The sequence below is a fragment of the Macrobrachium rosenbergii genome, chromosome 20, assembly GCF_040412425.1.
Source record: "Macrobrachium rosenbergii isolate ZJJX-2024 chromosome 20, ASM4041242v1, whole genome shotgun sequence".
NCBI lineage: Eukaryota > Metazoa > Arthropoda > Malacostraca > Decapoda > Palaemonidae > Macrobrachium > Macrobrachium rosenbergii.
In genome coordinates this window covers 15,277,867-15,300,726 of record NC_089760.1, presented here as the reverse complement: position 1 = coordinate 15,300,726, position 22,860 = coordinate 15,277,867, and the positions used below count along the sequence as shown (strand labels likewise).

The following is a 22,860-nucleotide window of genomic DNA, read 5'->3' as shown; positions in this document are numbered from 1 at the left end:
GTTAATTATTTTTTCTGTCCCCTTCTGTAGCCATGCGTGTGGAAACGTTCATTTAGTCTTTTCTTCATTTTGGGGTGTTTGTGACTTGCCAGAGTTCCTCGTTGGACGGGTCGGTATAGTTCTCGGATAGCACTCTGCTGGGCCCGCGTTCCAGTCTCCGGCCGGCCAATGAAGAATTAGAGGAATTCATTTCTGGTGATGGAAATTCATTTCTCGGTATAATGTGGTTCGGATTCCACAATAAGCTGTAGGTCCCGTTGCTAGGTAACCAATTGGTTCTTAGCCTCGTAAAACAAGTCTGATCCTTCGGGCCAGCCCTAGGAGAGCTGTTAATCAGCTCAGTGGTCTGGTTAAACTAAGGTATACTTTTTATGTGATATGCCATTTTCTCTCTCTCTCTCTCTCTCTCTCTCTCTCTCAAGTGTTTATTCGGGAGTATGTTATGTAGGTGACCGAATATTACGACCATAATGTAAGGGAAGACGCTTCAGAACTGGTACTTCGGGTTAGAACTGCTTTGGATTACGTTTTTTATCCGAGAGAGATAAATCCTCAGGATGTCATCATTCCCCTCTTCCGTATTATTGTGACTTGCATACAGCGTTTCTATCGGTACGTTTCTGTAAGAAATAAAAAACACGGCGTTGTAGCCTGCTGTAAGCCATTTTTCCTAGATCATTTCCAAATGCATTTATTTTCTACAGAACAAAAAGTGTTATAAATTTGGCTGAGATAAGTAACAGTAATGTGCTTTTGTTTCAGTTTTTAGTCATTACTTGTAGAGAATTTTTAGAAAAATGCGTTATATATGTATCAAATATGATCATTATTTTCCTTGTGTGTTGTACTTGGTGTTCAATTTCGTAAAATACGAGAATTAGTCTTCTATTTCGAATTATGTTAAGTAGATATGAAAGTTCATTTTTAATATGCTCCATAACAAGTCTCTTGCCTTTTTTCACTGCTTTTTACTCTTTCACTTCGAGTCGAGAAATATATGTATTATCTTTAATATTTTCACCATTTTCTAATACTTGCGCAGCGTGCGCAGTCATGAGAGAGCACGTTTTCTTATGTAAATGAAGAGCGTGAGACCGCTTATGTCAGCAAAGAAGGCGTTTCGTCTTTGCTACCTTCCGCTGAAATTGATATGGATTAGGTATAGCCCGAGACGTCAGACTTCCCGGCGTTTACGTCACTCAGACTTCAGAGAAAGTGTTTATTTGTAAAAATTTCTCTCCAAAGGGGATAGCACTAATAGTTCTATAAATGAACGTCTTTTACTGAAATCCAGTATAATATGAAGATAGAAGGCCCATAAGTATACATTAGTTTAACCAGACCACTGAGCTGATTAACAGCTCTCCTAGGGCCGGCCCGAAGGATTAGACTTATTTTACGTGGCTAAGAACCCATTGGTTACCTAGCAACGGGACCTACAGCTTACTGTGGAATCCGAACCACATTATAGCGAGAAATGAATTTCTATCAACAGAAATAAATTCCTCTAATTCTTCATTGGCCGGCCGGAGAATCGAACGCAGGCCCAGCAAAGTGCTAGCCGAGAACGATATCGACCCGTCCAACGAGGAACTAGAAGGCCCATAAAAACACTCTACGTTACTACCATATATTTCTGACACTTCCTCTGTGTCCCTATTCACTGGTAAAATATGGACAGATGTTGCATGACAGAAGTATATATATAAGGCACTGGTGGTAAGCAGATGACCGTTGACCGGGATGGATGGAAAACAGGTTATTCCCTGGTGTTTTGGGCCTCGTTCACTCACGTCTTCGTCGAATCTGGTGGGCGTATTCTCTGGAACACCTGTTTGAGAAGAGGCCTTTTAGATTTGTATTGATTTAAATAGTTGGCTGTAGTCAGGTGACCCGTAAAAAGTATGAGCATTGACTTATTTGTCTAAACTGTGAGCAAATCAGTTCATAGTTTGGGATTAAGATTTGTCAAGATGCATGTAAGTAATGCCTTTTCGCTTACAAGTTGTTAACACCATAATTTAGAAGCATTTTCATATCGAACGATCATATGATTACATACCAATAACGTTTCTTTTCTAAATGTTGTTAAATACAATATATAAGCGTATTTTAGAAATTTTGAGTAAGGACTAACTGAAGTTGAATAATATTTCTTTTAAGTATGTTGTTTTGAATCTTATGATACTGTAGTTTCCACAAGAAGAAATCGTTCATTGTATGTCCTTTCCCTTGTTGTGACCTAAGGGTCATAGCCCTTATGATGAGGCCTGGAACATTATCTGCGGGTCATGGAAAGGCTTACTGTTATTAATATATTGTTTTATTATTAGTAGGGTATCTGTGCTTGGTTATAAAAGTTATTTTAATTATTGTACGCATACCGTCGAAAATAACTGTAATAAAAGAGAGGGTTGTGACTGCAAGCCTAGGGACGATAATCCTGAAGCACGAACCAAGGTAACTTCATTTTGCATACTACTGGGGCTAGTGGTAAGAGGCTGGCCCCAGGCTGGTCGAAGGCAAGTCTAAATGTGTTTATATCCTCAGACCATCTTTTTGTACATAGGAAAAAAAAGTATGGCTACGTAAATACTACTATTACTACTTAGCAAAAACCTTGCGTCATTAAAGGGGTGGGGTGGGGGGAGTCTGAACAATAAATTTTCCTACACTGAAGTAGTAAATCAGGGATGAGCCGCATTATGTGACAAAGATCAGGTCTTCCTTCTCGTACACGACGCCCTCGCAATGGCAGCTCAGTCCCCTTTACGCATAATGAACCTTCTATTTTGTATGTATTGTCTCGTTCGTATAATATTTCTGTCATCCCTTAAAGGTGGCCATTACCAGACCTCACTCCTCGTTCTTCCTTCAAGTGTTTCGATTCATACACACGCTTTGCCAGTGTTTTCTTTCCTCTTTGTTTCTTGATGTTGGGTCCCAACTTTTCACCGACACTAACATTGCTACCGTATCTGTTTCGTCTCTTAGCGGCCATTGCTGTTACGTTTGTCATAGAATAAGTTCATACGCAGGGTTGACACCGAATTTAAGAGGAGTGTGGAAATGAATATTGCCATATCTGCGGATTCAAAATATGTCCAAAATTGAATTTGAATTCAGTAAAAGTTATAGTCATTGCTATAGACATAAAAATGAAAATGAGTATCACGGAAAACGTTAATTATTCATGTTAGTTTGATGTTCATGACGTAATCACTTCAGTTCCTTTAAGCTCCATACCTGTTTTCATACGCATTGCCGTAAAGAGTGCGCTTAGGTCTCCATATCGGGGGAAAAATAAATCTTGTTGAACAGCTTTGTAAAGAAGTCTTGCCTTTCCTAGTGATAGCGAAGCTCCTTACACCAGGTACACAAAACATGGCGACAAATCTCGAAGGTTTCGAGTCAGAAGGTGATCTGATCAAGAATCAAGAGATTCACTTTCTGGAGTCGAAGCAGGTGAGAAGAAAGTGGCCTGCTGTGTGTTTGGAACTGCGTGATTATAATTGTGGAGGACACAGTCGCGAACACTGCATTTCAAAGGGACGTGATAACCATAACTAATTTTTTTCATTTCTGAATTTTGGAATCGTTTGTGAGTGTAGAGGCTGAAATATGGAAAGTGTCAAAGTAGGCCGAAGTGATATGCAAGAATTCAGAATTGCAGGAAGACTGAGATACGTATTCGTTTCTAGCGGTGAGAACAGCTCTAAGAAAGGTGTCATGAGCATGAGAATAGTATTTCGAAATGTAAGTGAGACCCACCTGCAAGTGCAAAGACAAGATTTGAAAGTAAGTTTAGGCCATGTCCTCAGCAGCAAACCTTGTCTAAAAACAGAATTTCAGCACAGCTTAAAAAAAAACAGCAGAGCTTACCTTGGCTGTCAGTGTTGCATATGGGTTTTTGTTGATTAAGAGTGCAACGTGGGTCAGTTTTAAAATGGAAAGGCATTAAGGGAAGGCAAACAAAGATAAAATGCTCTCGGCTGGGAAAGGGACATTGGCTGCCGGGAACTCGTACACAGGTCCCATTCATTAGAACTATGAAATATTGACTTCTCGTTTGCTCGCCAAAGCTGAAAGCTCAGCGAGCTTCACTGATCAAGGTTGTTCAGGCGAGTGCATGCATGTACGTACTAATGTCTGTCTGTATGCATGGATGTATGTCATAAACTTTCCGCATTTCCGACCTCTCCAAAGCCACTGGATCAGTGGCACGAAACATTATTGTGAATAGGGGGTAAAATATGCTCAGTAGATGGCTTTACCTCCTTTGTAGGGGAGATAATTTAGAAATATTGGAAATTAGTTGCGATCGTTTAAACTACTGTGTTAGAAGTAACATAATTTACGCGAAAGCTTCCTTGTGTAGTGCAGATTCAAGTTTGTTCAAACTATGGTTTCTGGGGCCAGGAAGGGACCACGGTCGGCCTCCAGAGTCCTGCATGGGAATCTGTAGGAGAGAAATCTTCAAAAATATTCTTAAGAACAACAGAAATACGGGTTTTCTTGTTAAGTGACCATAGCCCAGTGCCACGTTGAGGCTGCAGTATGTTCCTGAGTTTGACAAGGAATAAATAGAAAATATTATTATCATACACTTGCAAGAGCTGCAGGGCGGCTGAGGTGAGCATTTTGGTCCATGGGCCTCGTCGTTTTATTGCATTATGTAATAAGTTTTAAGTTGAAAACCTTGAACTCCCTCCGAATAAGAAATGAGTGAAAAAAAAATCCCTAAAAACGGAGCTTCGAAAATGACGTCTTCTGAAGAGCTAAGAACAAACCTTCTCCATCGGGGTACCTGCTTAGTATCGCAGTTTTTATTATGTAAGGCTGTCAGTAGAATACGTATTCAGACATCTAAGGAAACCCTTAAAGGCAGGAGTGCATTGTGGCAGCTACGTTACGTGTTTGTATGTAAAATGCAGCTACCGAAATAGAAACGCTTTTAAAATAACTGTCCATTGCCTCCGCTAAATCGATGCTGCCCCCTTCTCCCGTCCATTCGTTTTGATTCCTTGTTGGTCTTAAATGTGTCATTCTTGTGAATTCATGAGTTGGACTCCAGTGCTAAACCACAATAAACTTTCCTTGTATTTTTACATTTTTAATGTATTGGAAAAACACACATACAGTATGTATATATATATATATATATATATATATATATATATATATATATATATATATATATATATATATATATATAAACACACAATCACGTGTGGAACAGAAATAAATTTGTGACTCACATCAGGATCGAACCCATGTATATATATATATATATATATATATATATATATATATATATATATATATATATATATATATATATATATATATATATATATATATATATATATATATATATATATATATATATAAAATGTTGTTGGCATTTGTTAATTGTTCACTTTTACTTCTTTGTTTTTTTTCGTATTTTCATTTGCGTTCTTTATGTGGAAACTTACTTAGACAATTCTGAAGAGCGTGTGGGCAGCCTGAATAATCATGATAATAATGATAATAACGAATCATTTTTAAGGGAATAATTGGTCGCTTTTTTTATCTTCACCCTTACGTGACCAGAGTTGACCTCGACCTTCAAGAAGGTCGCGATATTTGAGGGACATTCGGGATTAACATCTTGCTGTTTCTTCGTATTTTTTTTTAAGTCAACATCTCGTCCATTTATCTTCTGTTTTATTTCTTTCGTTTGCCATTTGCCCCTCGTAATCGGGTTTTTCTTCTCCTCCATCCTTTCGTATCTTATCTTTTCATGTTGACGTTGAGAGGGAGATATCTTAAGACTGCGTAGACGGTCGTAAGTAAACATGCTTATGTAAAATGCGGGTTAGAGAGAAATACGAGAGCCCTTTCATTTCCTTCTCTCTCTCTCTCTCTCTCTCTCTCTCTCTCTCTCTCTCTCTCTCTCTCTCTCTCTCTCTCTCTCTCTCTCTCAAAATATACCGGAAGATGCATTAGCAATTCTCTGGTAAACATCAAAGGTGCCTCACACTGAGGGACCTGGGGCAACCCGAACGAACTGTAAGTCTGTAAGTCCTTAAGTCTGTATTATAGGTGAAAGACATGGTAAAATGTTTTTATGTGATAAAAATGTGGTGCTTGGTAATTTTCCCTTATACCCAAAATCGAGTGTCAGATTTGAAATAGTACCATTTTCCGTTATTTTGTTTGTAATGAATTTATGTATCATGTTAATGTCCTGAACTGAATATGATTTCCCTCCTTCCTGTATCATTTTGTCCTGTACAGAATCTCACTGAACTGTTTTTTAAATGAGTAACTGGTATGACTTTACCTTTTAAAATAAATATGCAATATTAAAAGATTCATATTCATGTGCAGGTTCTTAAAAGATTCATATTCATGTGGAAGGTCTTAAAAGATTCATATTCATGTGCAGGTTCTGGTGGAAGTTCTTTAATATGATTTTTTTCTTTTGCCATCGTAAAGGATTTTGAATTTCGTTTATATAATGATTATGTGCATTCAGTCGAACGACCAGTCAGTCAATTCCTGCTGTACTTCTATGGATACTCAGGGCTTCGAGGAAGTCTAGACACACAAATCTATCAGAGGATTAATCCTTTGTGTTATTGATTCTTGTGTACAGGACCAGAGTTGACCTTGTCCTTCCTGAAGGTCGTTTAATGTCTGAAGGACATTCAGGTTTGGAGATGTTTTTATTTGTATACTCTTATTTCTTTTTATTAACTCCGTTTTTTCTTAATGAAAGATTTTCTTTCCTTACCATTTCTCTTGTTTTCTCTTTCTCAAAAAGACTGCGTGTCTCATTAGTCCATGCATTTTATAAATCATATTTTACCTATAAAAAAAAAATACAAGCCATGGAGGTCTCGTATGTGCTTCTGTGCCGTGCAGAAAAGGGGTATTTTACGATAGAAGTTTAGCTTAACGAGAACTTGATGTCTTGGCGCTTAGTAAGAGAATTTTGAAAGCACTGTGTTCAGAAATGGGAAGAATAAAGTTGATTATGTCTGTGGTAGTTGGAAGGTGTAGATATAAGAAAGGGTAACCCTCATAGTGTCAGGAAGACTGGTAATTATTTAGAAAATAAAAGTACAGTAGTGTGAATTCAAGCATTTTATAGGTAAGATTGGATGTGGCAGGAGAGAAAACTGTAATGATAATTGTATATGACCCAGATTGAGAAGAAATAAGAATGAATGCTAATAGTCCAAATCAGCACATGGCTGAGTGTGGAAAAAGAGAAAAGTTGGTTGTGCTAGGTGATTTAAATGGATAGGTAGGTGACATCAGAAGAGATGGTGTTGCAGGATGTGTGGAGTTACTGAGTAAATAAAAGTGGAGTCTTGTGGAAACGTGGTTGAGTTTAGGAAATAATGTTCTTGTAGGAAGAAAATTTTATAAGTATTTTGGAGAAAAGAAAATACGTCCACAGAGTTGATGAAGGAGCATTTAGATCATTGCAATGGTGAGGATATGGAGTAGCTGGAGTTATATCTGACCACTGTTTGGTTGAAGCAAAAGTTAAGACTGATATAAATTCAAGCTTAAGAGGAAGGGACGGGAATGACTGTAAATGTAATCAGGACAAGTGAGATTGAACATGACGAGTCATAGGGTCAACGTTGAATGTGTTTACAGGAGGGTAGGAAAATGTGATAGATGAGATCATGTACAGACCTACAAAAGGTTGAATAGGGTGTCCAAGAAGAAAGTAAATGAGGAATCGAGGGCGTGTTATAAAAATGGGAGGACTAGATACAGCCTGAATTTACAATTGTATCTCGGAACAAAAGCTGCAAGTGGAGTCATACAATCTGAAGTGAATACCGAGTTGGATTTGAAGATTTTTGGAGGTGAATGATAGAGGAGAGGCAAAGTTGAGTAGTGCAAGAGTAGAAACGGTTTGTTCAAAAGTGTAGAATTTTGTGCGTGCAAAAGTTGAGAAGAGACCTGGAATGTCCTTGGAACCCAAAAGCGGGAAAATCTGGAGAAACTGTCGGAACCAATTTCTTTCATGGAATGATATATGCTTTTTGAGCAAGTATGAAAGTAAAAAGGTTGAAACTGTTGAGATAAATTGTTTGCATTGTACAATTCTTGAAAGAGGAACCGAAAGGGTGAGACGTGTGGGCATGGTAGTGGTCAGAAGGTTATCGTCAATGAGCGGAAGGATCCGAGAGTTTTGAGATATAGTTTTCTCTCGTTGAAAGAATGGAAGACAATAGTTTGGTGAAAACAGTGATCATTTCGGAAATGTTAGGATCCAGAAGAGGAAGGATTAGCGTGTTAAATAGTGCGTGTGGGAGAAGTATTGAAAAGGGAGGGCAATAACATCAGGGAGCGCAAGAGTTTGCAAGGTCGAGGTGCGTGGCGCTGTGTTTAAAGGGGGACGCTGACGTGCCCCCCTATAAGGGATTTTTTTTTTTTTTTTTTTTTTTTTTTTTTTACTATTATCTTCCCTTTTCCCATTTAACTCTACCATTTCCCTTCTCATGTTTCCACTCGTAATCTTGTTTTCGTCTCCCCCTCTTTCAGTATCTCACCTTTCATGTTCATGCGCTTAGGGGGAGAGATGAGACTGCGTCCAAGGTCGTATGTAAATATTCTCTCTCTCTCTCTCTCTCTCTCTCTCTCTCTCTCTCTCTCTCTCTCTCTCTCTCGTAAAAGCAAATATATCTATGGCTGTAAAGATATCTCAAGGCTGTTACTATATTAGTTAGGTTAATAACTATATTACTTATGTTAATCACTCACTTTGTGGTCTTTAATTCATGTTTTGAGTTACAAAAGCTTCGAATTAAAATAGATTCCTTCAAACTATTTCGGTTTTTTCCCTCATGTGCCTTACTTTTTGATGGGCGGTTAAAGTCGTTTGTCCATAAAGTATGTAACATTTATAGGGACAAAATGTGTAGGTCTTTTGACATAGTTTAATTTTTTATGTAATATTTGCAGCATGGTTGTCCAGTTAGGCTCATTTTTTACGTAATATTTGCAGCGTGTTTTTCCAGTTAGGCGTAATAGTAACCGCCTTTGGAAGTTGATGTACTTAATATGCGAAAGAGTGGAAGGAATTTTCGCCAGTGTTTTCGACATTTGGAAATGTAAACTCGCTTGAAACCTATGCTATTTAAAGTTGATGTGAACGGCGTTGATTATTTTCACTTCACAGGGGATGCCATACCTATACCTCTTCAAGTACCTTATTTTGGAGTGCATGGAACTTGATGACGGAAGAGGTCGTAATGATTCCATTGGGTAGCTTGGATTCCAATTGCCTCATTTGTCCATCTTGTGCGAGGAGAAACCTTTTCATCCGTTGCCTATCGTAGGCGAGTTCTTTCTTGGCTGTGATCATATTTCATCTATTCTTGGATTTCTCTCATCAGTTGCTCAGTTCCTTGTTGGAGGAGTCGATAGAGTTCTCGGCTAGCACTCGGCTAGGCCCGAGTTCGAGTCTCCGACCGGCCAATGAAGAATTAGAGGAATTTATTTCTGGTGATAGAAATTCATTTCGCGGTATAATGTGGTTCGGATTCCACAATAAGCTGTAGGTCCCCTCGATAGGTAACCAATAGGTTCTTAGCCACGTAAAATAAGTCTAATCCTTCGGGCCAGCCCTAGGAGAGCTGTTAATCAGCTCAGTGGTCTGGTTAAACTAAGGTATACTTAACTTCTCATCAGTTGCTGGATTGTCATACTTATTGACAGTTGTCTGCCTCGGTCAAACTGGACACGTTCATTCGTGGCTGGTGAAACTTTAAGAAGGTAACGTTTCTTTGAAACAACATTCAAGGTTTTGCGGTTTACATTGATTAGGGTGGATGTTACAGCGATCAGAAAATGACGAGGATCCTGCGTTCTAGAAATATCAAATAAACTTCTTAATGCCACGATACTAGCAGTACAGTAAGTTTCCCTTCAGTATGGAGATTTTACTGGCAAAAAATATGTAGAGGTTTTAATTTTTGCTTTCATTTTGTTTAGAGTAATTCTTAACAAAGATTGTCGACTCACGATGTTAAATCTACGTAATGTTTTATTTCTCATGTTTCTTTGCTTATCTTTTAATGTCATTTGTATGTTGCTTCTTCAATTTTTGCCATCCTTGGTTTTTAGATAAAGGTTTTTCGTGGGACTGTCCTTTCAAACCTAATCTAATATAACGGTTGGTGTCACAGGTGGGTGAAGTAATACAACACAACGAATATTAACCTTCGTAATTTTTGTTCTTTAATCCTCTCGCGCCATTTGACTAGTAACATGTTTTGTTAATGTAGGGAATAGGGAAGCCATTAAGCAAAGTTTTTTCTCCACCACGAAGCCGAATCTCTTCATTAAATTCTATATCACGCTTCCATTAACTCTCTCTCTCTCTCTCTCTCTCTCTCTCTCTCTCTCTCTCTCTCTCTCTCTCTCTCTCTCTCAGTAGTGCAATGGTAGTCATAGCGATATTAGGTTGTTCGTTTTATTCCACTCTTCCCAAACCTCCTAAGAACTGTTAATAGACTTCCATCCGGTGGTGACGTGCTTTAACCGCTTTGCAAATTCATTTACTCCTGCTCCGTTGCTGAAGTGTTTATGAAGTTTATATGAATAGTTGTGCCCTTATGAAGCTGGGTCTTTCACGTTGGTGTTAAATTCTGTGGAAAAAAAGCAGGAAGTAGACGAGATTGGTGATTTTCAAACGTAATGTTTGATTTGAACGTACTTGCCTTACTCGTATTTCTCTCTCTCTCTCTCTCTCTCTCTCTCTCTCTCTCTCTCTCTCTCTCTCTCTCTCTCTCTCTCTCATATGTTACAGGGTCACAACACAGTCAAATAAGCCACAAATAAAGGTAGTACGTCCCAGAGTTAAAAAACACCTTCAAAGAATAGCGGCAGTTGCACCTCAAGCTCTTGGACGGACTGAGTACAGCTTGCGTCAGATTTTGTTTTTTTAATATATAGTTGAACATGATTGTATCCTGTTGGTCAGGTGATTATTGCAATTATGCAGACTTTGAAATAATAACAATTATCATTAAGACTCCTTTATGTTGGCTGTAAAGTTATATGAGAGTGATATACAATAGTTCGACTCGCCGATGTATTTGATACATGGCGTGAGTTAAGTTTCGAGAACTACCACAGATATGCTCCAACTGTAGTAGGATTCTGCCTTCCGTTATTTGCTGTAACCTAGTGCCGAGTACAGCTTGATTACATTTACTCTTCAAACTTCATTCCCTGCAAAGCATTTCTGTACAGAATGACTAAACTAACAGTTCGTTCAGCAAGCATTCATTATATTGATTTAAAGATTTGCCTCCGACTTTCTAAACTAAATATATTCAACTAATAAGATCGTGACCTGTATAATTTTTCGTAGCTCCCCGTTTTGCACTTTGCTGAGCGAGTTCACTTCCTCCAGTGTTTCTGTGTGAGGTTTTAATTAGTTTTTTTTCTGAATGTGTTGTTCCCTGAGACTGAACTTTGGTCACATGGACCGTAATGACTGTACAGCCGTGGCACTGTGTGCTGCAATGATACTTTACTGTTGTTCTTGTTGGCGGTATTGAGAGAGCGTATTATTCCCAGTAATTCAATGTACGAGTGTCCTGACACGTTTATCTCTAATTCTCTTACTTCTGAGCTCCCCTCTTTTTCCTGGATTCTATATCCGGCCCTCCCATCTTCAGTCAGTGATCTGTCGGTGTAAAAAAAGTATTTGCGGATTGCAGTGTGTTCTGTTTGTCTTCTCGTCGTGGACGACTTTCCTGGTGGATTAGATTTTATGGAACTTCAGTTTTCATTTTCAACTCTGAAGTAGATACGCTTGTGTTAGGTATCTTCCTGAGAGGATAAGTATATCTTAGTTTAACCAGACCACTGAGCTGATTAACAGCTCTCCTAGGGCTGGCCCGAAGGATTAGATTTATTTTTACGTGGCTAAGAACCAATTGGTTACCCAGCAACGGGACCTACAGCTTATTGTGGAATCCGAACCACATTATAGCGAGAAATGAATTTCTATCACCAGAAACAAATTCCTCTTGTTCTTCACTGAGGAATGTTGCAAGATAGAGAGTATGGTGACAGACCAGGCGCTTGAAAAGAGTCCGTTACTCTTTTTCCAGATTCCATTATAACCTGTTTATGTGATAGGAGTTGCTTTTCGTCTTCATTGTTTAGTGATTTCAAGATTTCTTTCGGTACACGACCCAAGATCATAAGGCTTCATTCTGCAGTGCTTATAGTATCGTGAGTTTTATTTTTGTAAGGGCTAGAGACTGACAACATCACAATCTTTCAAATATTATGATGTTGTCAGTCTCTAGCCCTAACAAAAATAAAACTCAACTCTGTGATCTAATCGTTGAATCACACAGTTCACTGGGCAGTGGGACACAGCATGCTACCTTCTGGGCTTTATTAATTTTGGCACTCTTTCTATGTCAATACTAGTGGTTCCAGTGATGAACCAGGTATTAATACTAACACTTTAGGAGTTGGCCCACTAATTTTAGATGTTTCATGAGCTTGCTTTTCCTTCTTACCTTTGGTAAAATTAGTCCACAGTCACTGTAGTGGTAGCAAAATACTTATAGTTACAGATGCTACCACATGTATCATTACCATAGTTAGTTTGGACTGCATTTTTTTTTTTTTTTAGTCTGCCTAGCCTTATTCATGAGCGCATGAAAGAGGATTAGAGAGAGCACGTGATAACAGTATCAGGGAGAAGTACCGTTTCACTACCTATTGGATCAGCGCTTTGCACGCACCTCTGTTGGCCGTAAGCAATTGCCACTTCAAGCCATTTTTATCTTGGTCTCACGAGGAAATGATTTACAATGTGTCACCTGTAAAACGAACATTAGTGGCAAATTGTAGCTGTAGATGTTTCCACAATTTTATGGTCATTTCGACAATAATTCTAGCCTTTGTCAGGTGATGTTTACGTAAGAAATAGTCATATATTTCAATCGTTTTATATTATTTCATTCTTGCGCTTATCTCGACAAGTACTAAGATACATTTCAGATTTTGAGGCCTTATTGGGAGTGGATCATATGATTATCGGTTGTGTTGTTATATTTACTCGTCAGTAAAGAGTCTTTTTGCTTCACGTGCGAAGGCATCGATTGGTAGTTCCCGTCGCGGCCTTTTATTCCCTACGATCATTCTCTAATCAACCGACCTGAATCGCCCCAAGGACGACGTCGTCGTCTCGCTTCCCCTCGCCTGCTCCTTCCTGAGGATTACGCCCCTCCCCTTCCCCCTCTTCAGTTGTTCTGTCACGCTCACACGCACGCGTCATCAGGCTCTCTTTCTCTCCTGTCACTACGAGCTGCGTCTAATATGAAGAAGAGCCCGTGCTTGTATCCGGCCTGTTTAATATAGCAACATCTCTCGCTCGTCGCTATAGACTGATGATGATGAGAGGAAAAGCGCCCGTTCTGTGCTGCTGTTAGGATAAATCAGTATGTCAACAAAATCTCTCTCTCTCTCTCTCTCTCTCTCTCTCTCTCTCTCTCTCTCTCTCTCTCTCTCTCTCTCCAGGAACCTTACTTGCATCCGACAACAAGAAACGCCGTAGGGAGGAGAATTGCTCCTGTTTATCCTCTTTGGGGGAGGGGGATTGGAGGTTGGGGGCTGGCTCTTGGGGATTTAAGAGTGATTGACTCTGTTATGTTGCTATCCCCCCCTCCCATCCCTTCTTTCTCTTATTTCTTCCCTCGTCTTCTCTCCCTCATTATGTATTTAGTCTCCGCTGTGCCTAGACAGACGTGCGTAGGCATTATAGTGTACAATTAATTTTTTTCACTGTTCTCGAGTGTTGGTTTCTTGTGTTAGTTGTCACGACTTTGAGCATCATAACGTGCTAGAATTAATGTAGAGGTTTATTTGCCTTTACTGTGTGTCTTTTTTTATATTAAATGCTTTTTTTGTTATAAGCGTCGTATTGACAAAACCACATCCTCAAACGGAGGCTCGGAGTGAGTTGGCCGAGAATTTTGCGCCTTGTTTGATGTGACCCCCCAAAAGCTGTTCAGCATTTCCTGAATCTTGAGCAAATGTCACACGCATTGTCACACGCATTCGGTACTTCTTGACTCCTCACTTTCTGTCGCGAAGACGCCATAAGTGTTCTTAAAGCAAGTGCAGGCAAATTCTGCCGTTTGCCATTGAACTCGTGCATGATGTCGTTATGTTGAAAATGGAAGTTGAGATTGGTGTCGCGTGTTCTTTAGGCATAGAAAAGCTACGAAGCGCTGACGTGACGGTGTTGGTCTGTGTACAAAAATTATTATGCGTATTAAGAATGTTATGTTGCTATTGTGCGTCACCTTGCAAATGCATTATGAATTCAAGTATAGTGAAAACATGTTTAAATAATTTTTCCGTAGTAAGTTTTAATTTTTATTTTCGTCCCATTTTCTCTTCTTGGTTGAAGAAAGCCTGTATGTGACAGTAGAACTGCCAGCGTTCCAGGGCTTAAAAGACTCAGGTTACTGATCCTTATGGTGAAACGTAAGTTGAACCGAGCAGTAGAGATGATGTCCTACGGTGCAAGGAAGTGCCACAACATTGACACTGACGATGCGTTTGTGGTGAAGAGTCGCTGTCAGTTAATAAACAGTGTTTATGGGCTGGTGGTTTGCCCTGTGCTTAATCGCTTGACGTACATCCCGGTGGAACATTCGCAGGTACGGAATCCACCGCCACCCCTCCTTCTTTCCCTTTCTCTATCTGACACCATAGCCTTACAGTTGACATGTATTTCAGAAGTAGGGTCCATCATTGTGCTCTTTACACACACACACACACACACACACACACACACACACACACACACACACACACACACACACACATACACGCACATGTATATATAAATTTGATTTTTGTTATATTTGCAGATTGAAAATGAGCATATATATATAAATTATATATATATATATGGATATATATATATATATATTTGTAAATTTTAACGATTTTTGTTATATTTGCAGATTGAAAATGAGCATATATGTGAAACGTCTCGTGAATAAATTATGGTCTTTTGATGTGTTTTATGGACCCTGCTGTATGCCATTAATATATATATATATATATATATATATATATATATATATATATATATATATATATAATATATAGATGCGTGTGCGTTTTGTGTATGTATAATACAAGTCATAAGATATTTCAGACAAATACAAAAATTCTAAATGATGAGATTTGAGAATATATCACTGCTACAGATATAATGACCATATCAAATTGAGGCCATTTCATTTATTAAGGTATATTCAACTTGGACCTACTGTTCTTGTCTAAATTATAACTTACCTAACTAGGAACTAATCTTGTTAATATGGACAGAATGAGATTCAGTATTACTAAATCAGTTTCATAATTTGGCTTAAGTAGTTTTTAATTAACTAATAGAATACCAATTTAGGTATATTCACTGGATCCCCTTATTTCAATATTTAAGATTTTCCACAATTCCGATCTACTTGAAGTTTTAATAGAAGCTGAGGCGATGGCGACAATTATGACTTGATGAACGCTGTCGTTTCTTTGAGATCTTAGATCTCATGACGTTGGGGTTTATACGTTACTCGAACCTATACTCTATATATTCAGCACTTTTGTACCATCTCCGCCCCAAGAAGAAATCCTCGTCTCGCTCTCCGTGCACGTGTTCCCAGCGCAGTTGTTATTTTCTTTCGCTCCAGAGCATCTGCAATCTGGATTGAAAAGTCGAGGCACGCAGTCGAGGTCTGATGTTATTTCATCCCTTTTCCGAAGTCGCAGACGAAGGATCCATTGTAACTTTCAACTTTTCTATTTCTGCATCAGACGGTGCAGTATAAAGACTGCGAAACACGTTTTTCCTTTGCTGACAGACGCAGAAAAACACAATAATGGACGTGCGTGATTTCAGCCACGGGTGCGTGTTTGTGTATTTATGTATGTATGTATGTATATATGTATATATTTGTATGTGTGATAGTATGGTATGCATAGTATGTTTTAAGAAAGTAAGTTAATACGAACGGAATTGACTTAGAGCTGTTGGCACCTAAGTCTGAAATTTCACCGGAAGATTTTTCAAGTTTTCTAACTGGACACTGCAATTACTTCATTTGTATTTTTGTTGGTAATAGCCCTAAGTAAAGACTTGTAATTTAAACTAATTATATATATTAAAACGAAGAAGAAGAAATATAATATATATATATATATATATATATATATATATATATATATATATATATATATATATATATATATATATATACTATATATATACTGTATATATACACACATACATATTAATTTTAGAGATACGTGTGTACACGCTTAAAATCCGAGTGACGCGTGGTATACATATGATGTGTACCACAGGGAAAGTGAAACTCTGGGTGTATCAGTCCTCTCGAAAATGCCTTTAGATATAAACACGAAACTGTTCAGGATCTATACCCAGTGTTTCATTTTCCCTGTGGGATACACACACACACACACACACACACACGTACCGTTGCAACATGCAGCGTGTCTTAGTTTGCTATAATTATTATTAATTATCCTGTACTCAACACTTCGTGTATATTATCCGTGTTTGCTTTCGAAAATCATGAGCAGAATCTTGATTAACGACTTTGACCTTTAGCTGTCAGTTGCCAGTCGCATTATGTCCGGAGCAAATTCTGGAGAAGCTCGCATCTTAGACGTTTATCTCGTAACCTTCGGCTTGCTCTCTCTCTCTCTCTCTCTCTCTCTCTCTCTCTCTCTCTCTCTCTCTCTCTCTCTCTCTCTCTCTCTCTCTCTCTCTCTCTCTCTCTCTCTCTCATCTAGCATTTTTCAGCACAAGCACCGCCCTCATCTGAGTTTGTGGGGAAACCAGCAGCAGTCAAAATATGAAGAAATATTTTCCTTAGTTGTCCTGGTGTATCTTGGTGCTGAAATGCTTGTTTGCATTGCATTTAAAGAGATAGCCCTTGACAATACCGGTTTCCAAAGAGCTTTGCTAGGCCCGTGCAACAAACGCCTGTAGTGTCGTTACTTGGGATTATTATTGACAGGAGTAACTGTTTGGTTCTGCTGAGGCAGCTAAGTAGCCGTGGTTGCGCTCACACCAGGGGTATTAATGCTCCAAGGAACCGGAGCAATATAATTCCTCAGACCTGAGTGAAATTTTTTCCTTCAGAGTTTTCCACGCGCGCGAGATAGTGAGTGGGGAATATTAAAACATTTTTAGCTATTGTTTCTCATTTTAGTCGTCGTTAAATTGTTAATTATGGAAACAGTTGTTATTATCGTGTATTGTATTGCAGTGAGCGATATCTCATGGGTTTAATGTGTTAACACACACCGGTGTAATCTGTCTGAAGTTGCTTCTTAGCGTTGGATTGAATTGTGAAACTGTATTTGTGATGTTATGAAACTGATCCAGGTTCACTTAACTCATTTCGTAGGTGTGCGTGTTTTTTTTCAGGAGGTATTTTTTAACCCACTTTGTGCAATTCAGTTAATGTTCATTTCTCTTGTTTTGTTGCAGCATGGTCTGGGAGATGCTTCCCCCCTCAAGCAGAACATGGCTGAAGGCGTCGTCAGGAAACCCAGGGTCACCCGAGCTGTCAGCATGTGCGAGGAGATCCCGACGATGCCCGGATTGAGACTCAAAGGGCCGACTTGCTCTTGGCCCAGGGGCATTCTGAAACGCCGCTCTCGCTCCCTTAGCGAGTCTCAGTTAAGTTCGGTCACGCCCTTGGAGTCCCTCGCGTCCCTCGAGTCACCTTTGGAGGTGGACCTCTTGGAGGATCGCGATGGAGAGGAGAGCGTGGAGGAGAGCTTGACCATCCTTTTGGGCGAGAAGAAGAGCGTCCGTTTCAACGACGTTGTGTCACGCCAGCTCTTCCGCTCCAACTCTTCCATTCTAGGCCAGAGAGCCAAGAACCAGAAGAAGGCCCTCAAGAAGCAGAAGTGCCGCAATCGCCGTGCCTCCGAGGGCAGCGACAGAGACAGCGATGCTAGTCAGTGCCACAGTGACCCTGGTCCTTCAAGTGGCGACCTCACGACCACCACCACCACCGACGAGGATGACACTGATGCCACAGCAGAGGCTGACGACATTCTCTGTGACGTCGCTGACAAAATGGCATCGTCGCCTGATAACAGTACGTTTGTTGATGTGGATTTGGATGTCGAAAATAATAATAGTAATAATAGCAGCAGCAACAGCAGCTGTGTTTCCAACAACAAAAGCAACACCACTGCCAGTAGTGAGAACGAGGACGGAGAAGGCTTCGTCGTCAAGACGAGCAAGAAGAAGAAGAAGAACAAGAAGAAGAACAAGAAGTTCGAACCCGCCAATAACTTCATCTTTCAGTTGGACATTGAACCATAATCTGAGCATCACTGACGTACCTGAACCATTGGTTATTTTCCAAATATCCTTTTCTTTCATTTCTCCTTCGTGCTGTCTATAATAAACGCAGCATGCAAGGACACCCTTTTGGGTATAAATAATTAAACTTCACTTAAGTATGCGAGCGTAGTACAAGTGCATGAATTCATTATACATAATATATATAGGGATAATATAATAGCATTTTTGGTTCTTATTTACCATAGTTGATGCTTCGTGCATCATATGTTATATTTTAAAGATTTTCAATTGGTTGAAACAGATTTGATATGATTCTTTTCTTTTCCCATTTTGCATTTGTAAAGACTGACCGGTGCTTTTTTGTGATTTTTTTGTGTTCTTTTTAAAAGGATGTCTTAAAACACTTTTTTTTTTATTTTGATTGAATATCTGCATAATTTTAAAAGGAAAATGTATCTTTCGCCATACCTAGGAAGCAGTAGAAGAAGAAAAAAATAAACCTTATTACTTTAGAGGTACTGTGAAGTATTGGTATGATTCCAAAATGAGGTTGAAGTCTTGAAAGTAGTAACCACCTCACGCCAATAGTACAAGACCCATTCATGTGCATAATCCAGCATAATGTTATTGTAGATGATCTCTTTGCCGGGAGATGGTAATTTAAGGCACAGTGTCTTTGGAAAATTAGAGCATTGCTGGTGGATCTCTTTTCTTCATTAGATCCTTTGTTCAATAAGTAATTTGGAAGGCGTGTGGTAGATGTTGGGCCAACCATGGTTGGAAAAGTGAAGCACTTCAGTGTAATTCATGACCAGTTTCACCTTTTAGTTTTCTAAGACATCTTCATGGTAACTGATATTTAGTGAAAGAACTATATATATATATATATATATATATATATATATATATATATATATATATATATATATATATATATATATATATATATATATACATATACATATATATATACATACATACATACACACATAATATATGTGTCACGAGTATCTACTCTCTCTCTCTCTCTCTCTCTCTCTCTATCTATCTATATATATATATATATATATATATATATATATATATATATATATATATATATATATATATATATATATATATATATATATACACACACATATATAAAACTGTGTTCTGTATTCTTTCTTTGCTTTGGATTAATGGAATAAACTATCTATTTAGCCTGATCCCAATTCGTGGCTTAATTGTTTTCACAGCGTGAGCAAAAATTGCTCACTTATTTGCTTATCTTGTAGATTTTTTTTCTGTTATATTATCTCATCCAGTGATTTCGAATTTGACCAGTATAAAAACTGTCAGATTACTTGAATAGGACTTACAGTAAACATAGTATTGCCGGGAGAGTTGCTTGGAAATGCTTTTCTCGCTTTTTTATTGTTCGTTAAGGCTCTATTTACTCCAAAGTTCATACGGAGATGAGGAAGGAATGTCTGAAATTATTACTATATGGTAGTACAAGCAGCTTTCTAAAAGGTCCTTTTGTCTGCCCTTAATGTATTGTCTAAAACATTTATTGCTTTGCCCAGAATAAAATTTTTCCAGCTGTTTGTGGATTCATTCGCAATCTCTCTAGCATGTATATTGCAAATTTCTAACTCACATATCAGTCTTCTTGAAGATACCTCACAAAACTAAAGCGAAACCGGTCAGGGTTTATACAGTACCTGGTGTTTCATTTTCCTGGTGGTACACATGCATGTGTACATCACGTGTTCCTGTAGTATGAACTTTTTATTTCAAAGATATGAATTTGCATGTGATGCTTATGCTCTGGTATTTTCATGATACTGACACGTTTTCTAAGCCATTTGTCGTTCAGCCAGCGAAGTTTAAGGTTATGATGGAGAATTTTGAAAATACTGTAAATTAGAGAATAGTTTCTGTGCTATATCAAGTCCACACTGCCAGTCGTGTTACCGACAATCGAGTCTTATACAGAAAGTGTTTCGTGAAATGTGGATTTTGAGTTTGCCCTTGTTTTTATTCTTTGTCGGAGGTGTGCCATCTACGCAGGGATATTCTGCCTATTCAAAATGAAGATGTCCATTATTATCACGTGGGGGCGACTCGTAATTAACATGTTTGTTGGTCGAGCCCACAGAGTTTCAGAACTTTGTATGCTAACTGGTTGGTCTTGTACAGTAGATGAGTTATTATTCGGTTTTTCAGTATATATGATTTCAGCTGTTGAATGTTGTAACATACAGTTAGCTGGTTATTCTGTAAGTGTACAATATTACTCCTGACTGTATTTTCATAGCACCAAGTGACTCAGTTGATGCTTTATATGCCTTAATTTCTTTCCATCTATATGGTAGTTTGTTGTCCTCGAATGGCGCGGTTTATACCTGCCACAGGATATATATATATGTGTGTGTATATATATATATATATATATATATATATATATATATATATATATATATATATATATATATATATATATGTATACATATAATATATATACATATATGTAACACTTAGTATCATTTTTACATTTTACAAATATATTTTCAAATCTGATTTTGTTATGACTTATTCAAATAAATTATGTTGGTTATCATTTGTACTCTTTTAATTGTTGCTTTGAGTGTAATAGAGGCTCGGCTTCATTCACTGCAGTAGAGGTAAGGTTTGTTGTATCCTTTATTAAATGAATACTGGACATTGATGCTATGTAAACTCATGATAGGTCGTACTTATGGTATTTCAGTATAAAGTCATTGCTTTCGATGTACGAGATGCACATCGCTTGTTTAACACAAGGCCTTTCCATTTTTTTTTTTATGTAATCGAATGACATTTCAATGCATTATTATTTTGTTTGGGGGGGCGGGTGGTTTATGTACTTTATTTGGATGTCATCACTACAGACTAGTTCTGTATTAAGAGATGTGTAGAAATGACAGTTTGTAACCAATGAATTTTGTACCAATTTCCACCTTCCAGGAATAATTTTTCAAGATCTGTTGTGGTTTCTGGGTTACTGTTACTGTGACTCTCTCTCTCTCTCTCTCTCTCTCTCTCTCTCTCTCTCTCTCTCTCTCTCTCTCTCTCTCTCTCTCTCTCTCTCTCTCGGTGTCATGGGAAGTACCACAGCAAGTACCGGTCTGGAAGCCTTTGAAAAGCTCTTTGAGATATGATGTAATCTGCATTACGAGAAAGTACAATTTACAGTACATCACTGGTTTTGTTTTCGGCTCAGATGCTGTATGTATTTATGTGTTATTTTGGAACTGCAAGATTTGTAGTTGAAAATGGAATAAAAATATTTAATATTTATACATTTTTGTTTTATTTAATCTTGTCAGTAGTGAGATGTTTCGAAAAGATTGATGACTGGGACTTGAAAACATTTTGATCGAGTCCATCATGGTTGTGAGATTGTAATACATAGGTGATATATTGCAAGATTCTAACTGTTGATCTTTATTCATTTGGAACGCAATTATATCACTGAGCAGAGCACTAAATTCAACGGTAAAGAATAACAGATGTACTTTTGTTATCAACAAAAATAATACTTTTTTGAATACAGATTTAAGGCGGTGTGAAAATTTTTGAATACAGATTTAAGGCAGTGTGGAAAAGTGCAAGGTGTACAGAACGTTGATGGTTAGCTCGGTGAAACGACTCAAATGGAAGCACTGGCTTGGTTGAAAGAGCAATGGTCGATTGGATATTGCGCGTTGTTACTGATATCAGTCATTGAATTTTAAATTCCCGTAGCAATGAAGGACTCTTCAGTTGTAATGATGTCAATAGTGCTTAAAACATTCCTGAAATGTTTACTAAAAGGTAATACATAATACACACGAACAAAATAATAAAACATTATAATTTACGCCCTTGGGATTTAAGAAAGACGCCAGTAAATAAACACCGTCAAGAAATGGCAAAGAAAGAAAAGTCTTCATAGGCTGTGTGTTTTTCTTGCCAGACGCTTTTATCGCTTATCTTTCTGCACCATTCCGAGCTAACATCTCATCCAGACGAATGAGGTTGGTTTATACTGGCACCAATCTCCCGTCTCCCGAAATATCGGCTGTAAAAGAGATGGGGGTTGGAATTTCATGTGGCCGACTTTGCCTGTTATGTCAGATGGTCAAGGTTAATTATAATGTAATGTTTAGTTCATGTGCAAGTGAATTAATACTTTATTCAATCACAACTTTGTTGGGGAGTTTAAGTTTGTCGCCATTTGTATTCCCCGACAAGATTCCAACTATGATTACCTCGTTTCAGTTGGAAATGTTACTTGCGTATGGAATGACCATCAAAATGAGTGCATGTAATCACTTGCACACTCCCAAAGCATTTGGTTCAGATTATCAGCTGCAACAACAATTCTAATCACATTAATTAAGAGCTGTTCGCAACAAGAGCCTGTGCTGACAGATAGACTT

At 38.2% G+C, this 22,860-nt stretch overlaps 1 protein-coding gene across 1 annotated transcript in view; it reads left to right on the top strand.

Moving 5' to 3' along the window:
- Nop17l (Nop17 like) overlaps positions 1–18,911 on the top strand; it is a 52,115-nt gene extending 33,204 nt beyond the window's left edge. The window contains exon 2 of the mRNA XM_067121995.1: positions 17,582–18,911. Coding sequence (XP_066978096.1) covers positions 17,582–18,430 — 849 coding nt within the window. The 3' untranslated portion in view covers positions 18,431–18,911. The remainder of the gene's footprint in view (positions 1–17,581) is intronic.
- The last annotated feature ends 3,949 nt before the right edge of the window (positions 18,912–22,860 follow it).